Source organism: Lactuca saligna, chromosome 9 (assembly GCF_052625555.1).
Source record: "Lactuca saligna cultivar CGN05327 chromosome 9, ASM5262555v1, whole genome shotgun sequence".
Classification (NCBI taxonomy): Eukaryota; Viridiplantae; Streptophyta; class Magnoliopsida; order Asterales; family Asteraceae; genus Lactuca; species Lactuca saligna.
The window spans coordinates 25,301,506-25,309,549 of record NC_136425.1 but is presented as its reverse complement, the minus strand read 5'-3'; the positions used below and the strand labels follow the sequence as shown (position 1 = coordinate 25,309,549).

Below are 8,044 nucleotides of genomic sequence, written 5' to 3'. Positions count from 1 at the left end.
GGAAAATATAATTGTTAGAAGTGAAGCGTTGCCCGAGTTTGGAATCATCACTTTAACAAATGAGTGCATAGTTACTTTCATTTTACACATAGATATGAAGTATTTAATATAAATTACTTGTTATATGTGCATATTATCTATGTTCTTGATAGCTATGTTGGATGAACCGAATATATATGTTTTATTTGATGTAAACTATATATCTATTTTATACCTATAAAAATATTGGGTAAAGATGGGTAGATGAATGATGAGAGATGAAAGATGATATAGATGAACATTGGCAGTTGCGCCACAACCTGTAGATGTTTTTGAACTACGATGTACTCTAAACATCCTAGCAGTTGTGCTTAATAGAGCACATCATAATCCTTGAAGCTACGCCTAAATGATAATATTGGCAATTGTGCCTAATTGATAACATTGGCAGTTGTTCCATTGGCAGCGATGGACTTCGTGCGTATTCCTTAGGAATTAATAAATGAAGAATACATGAGTCTTAAAGTAGATCCTTAAGAATAAAGAAGATAATGGGGATGAGTAATTTTGTTAATTGTTTGATGATGAAACATAATTACTTTATTATTGTGGATTGAAAACCCTATGTACTCACCAGGTTTCCCAACCTTACCCACTCAGTTTATTTGTATGACAGGTATATAGATACGAAGCTACATTACAATGAGAGAATAAAAGAGATGTAAATTACTAGTGTAAATGAAAGTAAGGTATGTTTATGCTTATGTTTCTGTATTGACATCCCAAAGTTTTAATATAAACAAAATACATTTTTCAATACTACTTTTCAAAAGGGATATTCTGAGTTTTAAATAAGCATAAATAAAATTTTTAAAATGACTGTGAATTTGAGGATGTCACACCTTCAAAAGAACAAAGATACCCTCCTAAGTCGATATCTTCAAATACTACTTTTCAAAAGGTTAACCCTGAACAACACCGGAACACCAAACAAACAGTAGCATGTCTACTCTGACTCGCAATCGATTAGATCGTGGACAACTGAATCCATAGCAGGCCTTTTATTGCGATCTTCCTCCACGCAACTTACACCAATCTCAACAAGCTTTGCAGCTTGCTTTATATTGAACAATCCTCTCAACCTCGAATCAATTATCTCTTCAATCCATGACTCCATTTCTTCTCCTTGAAGCTTCGTTTTCGTTACCCTTACAAACCTCATAAGCTCTGTTTCTTCCTCTTCCCCTTCCTGCACAACAATATTAGAAAGTCGAATTCCCTTTGCCATTTCTAAAACCACAACCCCATAGCTGTACACATCAACTTTTGCTGTGATAGGAAGGTTGCTAGCCCATTCTGGAGCCATATATCCTTTTGTTCCTCTAATCCTAGTAAACTCCGAGTTTAGACCACCTCTTTGAGTCAACTTCGCCAGACCAAAATCTGCAATCTTTGCTTCGAACGACTCGTCTAAAAGAATGTTTTCTGGCTTAACATCACAATGAATCACCCATTCTAGGCACTCATGGTGTAAATAAGCCAAACCTTTTGCTATGCCTACGGCAACTTTGAACCTTTCTTTCCATTGAAGAAAACTCGAGGAAAACAATCTTTGGTCAAGAGAAAGATTTTCCACGTACTCATAAACTATAAGTCTGTGTTGTTTCTGTGAACATAAACCCCACATTCGCACCAAGTTCATGTGGTTGATTTTACTGATTGTGCTCACTTCTGCCCAAAACTCTCCACCTTCGCTCACATCTCCTAGTCTTTTCACAGCCACCACCCGTTCATCTTCCAAAACCCCTTTATACACAGTCCCTGAGCCTCCTCTCCCTATCTCCACCTTAAAGTTTTGTGTCGCCTTCACCAGTTCTTGATAAGTAAACCCTCTAAACTGACTTGATACCATACGATACCCCTCTTCTAAGCTGGTTAGGAGGGCATTTTTTCTGTAAAAAAGCCACCACCCTAACAAGATAACAAAAGCTTCAGCCACACCAATAGCTATAGCGAAGGAGTAAAGATAAATCCATTTCACCTTTGTTTCAGATGTCTCATACATAGATGGAGAAACACATGTGGCGTTAGAAGTAGTAAGAACTGAGACAGATTCTCTTGTTTCCATGGCAATCGGTACTTTCAAGTAGATGCTTCCTGGTAAATTAGGAGACCGTAAGCCGTTGAAAAGAGCATTTTTAATAAAGCAAAATCCTTCACCAGTTAACCTGTAATTAAATGCTATACATCTACAATTTCGTAAACACATATCCTTACAAGAATCGAACGAAGTTGGTGATAATGCATCTATTAAATTTAAATCAAAGCCATAATAATCTGTATTCGGCATTTCCAAAAATCCAAACTTTGTTGAGTTTGAACATGTTGTATTGAAAGTAGGCGTACAACCCTGACTTACATCAGTAGGGTTAGTCTGCTGGTGGTTGGGTGGACATGAACATTCCGATTGTAGTACTCCGTTATCACAGATTCCATTCCTCCCACAGATTCCGTGAACACTACATGGTTGTGCAATAGCTTGCCATGAAATCGACCATAATCCAGTTGAATCGTTCAAGCTATAAATCCTGAGATTACCATCATAGTCCATGGTTAACCTTCTTCTGATCCCAAAACCCATATCTGAAGCATTAAACTGCCACCGATCGGTTGACCTAAATACACCAAAATCATCAAAGAATGCGATTCTGCTGGTGTTGTATGAAGTTCTTCCGTAAGACCAGACATCAAATCCAGGATCGGGACTAGGCCAGTACGAAACTGTTGTTTCTGGGCTGTCGTAAGTCAGTATTAACACGTTAATACTGTTATAGCTCAAAACAAAATACCCAGGTTCAAAACTTCCTCTTCTTAAAGCAGATATCAAGCTTTTTCTCTTTGTTAGCGTTTGAGAAGGCAATAGAGTATCAGTTGGATAATCAAAACTTTGCCAAAGAATCTGACCTTTTTGGTTCTTCAATACCAGATTACCTGTATTCAGCAGCACTGCTCTATTTACGTCTGTGGAGGTTGTGTTTGTTTCCCACACGACCATGCCATCCACATCTGTCAAAACCATGGCTCCGTTTCTCCTAAATGTCATCTTTGATCCACGGCCATTCACAGGTGTGTTGCGGTTGGCTGTCCAGACCGCTGTGCGCTCTTTGGAGTTCGTGAACCAAATTGCGAACCAATAAGCATTGCTTTGGAAACCATAGAAGCCACAGGTATAAGTGTTGTCTGGGGACCTTATGACGTCTGAACTATCATCAACAGATAGAGAGGAACCCCTCTGAAGATGGTCTTTAATGGTGTTCTTTGAAGCTGAAGATTCAATCAAGGAACAGAAGAGGAGGAATAGAAGGAATATTTTTCTCATCATTTGCTGTTTACGATTTATGAAGCCAGGATGAGGATGTGAACCTTATATAAACGGGTTTATCAAGCTGTAGAAGATTTCAGTTTTGAGATTCTATATTCCACAAGTTGACCATGCGTGGACTACCTTAGTCGATTTAAACTGCATAATTTAGTAATGGTTGGAATTTTTTTTTTTTTTTTGTACGTATTGTAATTTAGTTGGTTGTTTTCTTGAAACAGCTATTGGATTAAAAGCAGCCCTCTAGTGCAGGGAAAGCAGTGGGTAGCGCATGGTTGTTACTTGTTAGCTTCCTTACTCTGTTAGTCATTAATTTATTATTTTATATATATGGTTGGATAAGATTTATATTTGTTGGACAAAAACTTTTGACACATTTTCTCCAAGTTGACAGACTTGGATCAAAATGGTTTTTGCAATCCGCTAAGTTCTAATATATGAAACAGGAAAGCCAAGACTAGCTCACGGAATTACTAATAATTAATAAACTATAAATTAAATACATATAATATGTGGTTTTGTTTTAGGTTAAAATTTAATAAAAAAAATATTAGTTAGATTCATTTTTAGAGTTTTTGAACCAAACTTATTAGATAAAAATATTTAATATTTATATTAAAGCAATTTGGTTTTTTAATACAGTAATTTTTAACATAAATCATCTATGTGATCTTTGTTTAATCACAACATAATGCGACTTCTTGATTAAAACATATTGTATAGTAGCTTTATGAATTGATTATGTTCGGTGTACCAACCCCCATGGAGGCTTATATCGCTTTTTTCATATTGGCTCTTTAAAACCAAATACAACAATAAGTTGTTACATATACCGACAACATTAAATTCTGCAAAACATTACAAATAAAGTAAATTGTTATAACCATAAACATCAAATTTAGACATTGTAATTTGGTCGATTTCAAAGTATTTTTTCCTTATAAAAATGAAAATATGATTTTTCAGGCTACACCTATATATATATATATATATATCTTCCGATCAAATAAATTATTACAAAAAAAAACATGTTATGAACAAAAATATAATATTAGTTACATAATTTGCTAAAGGTCAACACTAATAAATAATAATGAACTTTCACAAATCTTGCATTTTGATCACTACATCCAACTAACAAACGAAATTCGGTTTATAGGATTGATTCAAGAAGTTCATACATAACTTCTTGTAGCTGAATTTTGGGAAATATTAAGACCTACTGAGATATGAGAGAATGGTCTGTGAGGCTACGATTAGTTTCTATATGGCAATGCAAATTCAAAATCGTTAGCACATATCTTTCCTACCTGCTTCAATTATCAAATTTAGATCAAACTTGTTAAAATCAAATTATTAAAAAAAAACAGATTTGTAACCTAAGAATCAAACAACATATTTTTCATTGAAATAAATATCATAAATCTACAATTTACACTTTATATATTATTCTTAAATTGTATATTACCTTTTCATCTTTAATGGTCACTAACACATATTTCTGCATTATTGTTGTGACACACATCTATATCTAAAACAAGAGAAATAACTATATATAAGAATGTTGATAGAGTGATACTTTATTGAAAATGCAGCAAAATTCTTCATTAAGCCATTAGGATTCTTCTTTAGACTACTAGATGTCTATATAGTGCCAACCGAAGTAACATCCATGAGAACGAACCACTTAAAACAACAATTTTGATTAATATAAGTGAAAAAATCTTTTAGAATGCTTACCAGTTGTGAGTGTTTCCACTTGGATGTGAGCATTAACATTCTTGTAGAGAAATAAAACTTCAAATGAACCCTACATAGCCAAATCTACAAACATGACAACACAAAAAGAAATTTAACTTGGCATATAACCAAATTTTCAACAAATTTCAACATTTTAAGGTTTTGTTGAACAATTTTTTCAATTTAACAGAAATTTATTTTATTACAACGTTATATGAGTAATCAAGGATCCAAATCAAGCGAAAGAAGTAACCATTCATTTAAATCCAGTAAAAATTACAATATTATGAAATTGCATATAATTTACATGTTTGCTTGTTGTCTTGGAGGTACCCGACCACTTGGATATGTACTATTATTTTATTAATTAGTGCATAAATTACATTATATAATATGCAATTTAACGATTGTTCAAATTCATTTATACTTGAGTTAACAATAGAAAATGGACAAATTTATAATCATAAAAGTATGCTTAATTCAACAAATTTGTCATCAAAATTAATAGAAAACTGAGTTTCTTGAAGAAACAAAACAAATACATAAAAATAAATAAAAAACAAAGAACATTTGAAGATCATGTCAGAAAGGTATGACCAATAAGATCTTTTTGGCACTTTTCAATATAGATATGGTTAATTTTTTCTCATCTTTAGGATGATAATTGTAAGCGAGTAAATAAAACAAATTTATAATCATAAAAATATACTTAATTCTAAAATTTTGTTATTAAAGTTAATGAAAGTACTTTTGTCGAAATAATCAATTATTATGTATGTAGAATATTACCACTAAGGGATTTTGAGTTTTGAATCATCCTCAAGCTTCAATAAAAACATCAACTAATGCTCATGACTTTCAAGTAAAAATCTCTGCAATTTAAACTTAATTATAGTAAATCTAATCAACAACGTTATAGAAAAATTTGGGGAGTGCATATGTTATGGCTTAAAATTTGGGGAGGATTTGAATATTATTTTAGGGATAAAAAAATTGGTGAAGGTTTGAGCGAAAAACATTGATGGACAATGTGTTTGACCAAACATTGGTCAAGATGATGTAAACAATTTGATCTAAGGGTGGAAATGGTATAATCGGAACACAATCAAAAATATTTATTGCTTTAGATGATGACATAAAGTTTCTGTTTTAGACATATAATTCAATCTTCCATTTTGTAAATGTAAATGTCTTACAATTAGGTTGTGGTGACTTAGTAAGACATGTGGAAGATATGGTGGATAACCTATTAACCCATGTTCATATCCTGACATTACTCAGCCTCTGTGGCCATGGAGGTTCGCCTGCAGTGACTCCACAATTAGGTTGTGGTGACTTAGTAAGTCACCACAATTAGGTTGTGGTGACTTAGTAAGACATGTAGAAGATATGGTGGATAACCTATTGACCCATGTTCATATCCTGACATTACTCAGTCTCTATGGCCATGGAGGTTCGCCTGCAGTGACTCCAGTAGATGATGCATAGCCTCATGTTTGCATCGGGGATTAGTCGGTGTGCGAAAGTTGTTTCGGAAACCCTCGTTAGGGAAGTTCCATTTCCAAAAAAATGTAAACATCTTAGTTTTCACCTCTCTCAAGCATCATTGTAATGAGTTTTATTATTTAAATCTGTAAAATTATGGATATCATTAATATCTAAAAAATAATAATATTTCAATGGTAGATGTTTACTAATAAATTTATCAATAAATTCACAAGGAACTATAAATAATTGTTTTAGAATGGTTAGAAGATTTATAAAAGTTTATAATTTCATAAAAAGTTATAGTTTGTTAATATTTATATTGAAGTTGTAATGAATAACATTGTAACAATGTTGACAAATTCACATTCAAACGGAATAATAGAGTAAAAAATGATTAAAATTATAAATTCATGAGTATAAACCCAAAAGGAAAATAGATGAATAATTTAACATTTCATAAAACCCAAAATGTATTTAAATGATCAAAATTCTAACCCAAAAAACGAATACTATGAAACAAAGTAATCAAAAACCAAACCCAAAAACCAAATAGTATGTAAACATAATATGAAATCAACAGTATTCAAATTACCTAACTACTCATATAAAATCATGAAAATCATATATTATTTTTCTTTCTTTGGAATTAACAGTTTTGGCTTGCCTTCTCCATAAGTACGATCTGTCATTGATGTTATTGATTTTTGGTTGAGGACATTGTTTCCAGATTATCAACATTATAAACATCTTCCAAGTTGTGCTTTAATTCTTCATGTGTAAACACTTTTTTAAAGGATGTCCACTTAGTTGGTGGACTTGTTGCAATACTTTTATCAAGATTCGAAATGAGTATGATGTTATCACTAGTAAACGAAACTGCATCCTAAATATAGATAATAAATTCATATGTCAATCTGAAAGTTAATAATATTATAAAGTATTAAAAATATTAGATTTAGTTATATTTTATTTAAAACCTTTAAATTTAATGTGTCTTGACATCCGAATTTCACCGATAAAACATTAAACAAATCAGATTACAAAACCTATATTTGTAGTATATAGAAATATATTAGTTGATCAACTAAAATATAAAAAACGAATATAATAAGTGTAGTGTTTGTAATATGTTTCGTAAAAGAATGTTATCTGTTCGATGCTAATTTTCTTTTTCCAATTCAACTGTGATTTTCTTATCAACATTGAAGTTTGAGATTGCATAACCATCAACATTGTTCTTCAAATTATAATGAGAAATTTGAATTTTGAAAGTCAACAAGTAATTTCAAAGCAAACGGATAAATCTTCATATTACCCTCCTAAAAATGAAAAAATTAACGGTTATAAAAATAGACAAACAAAATGTAAAAATTAGTTTTATGTAAATGAAGTTAATATCGATAACCTCATTAAACTTTATAAGCAACACTTGTGTGCTTTGTTCTAGAAGTTTCTTTG

General features: G+C 32.0%; 1 protein-coding gene across 1 annotated transcript; it reads right to left on the bottom strand.

Moving 5' to 3' along the window:
* Window positions 1-682: 682 nt before the first annotated feature.
* Window positions 683-3,465, bottom strand: LOC145017779 (putative receptor protein kinase ZmPK1). Its single transcript, XM_078975733.1, has one exon. It carries the CDS (start codon window positions 3,359-3,361, stop codon window positions 986-988), a length of 2,376 nt encoding a protein of 791 aa, XP_078831859.1. The 5' UTR covers window positions 3,362-3,465; the 3' UTR covers window positions 683-985.
* Window positions 3,466-8,044: the final 4,579 nt, after the last annotated feature.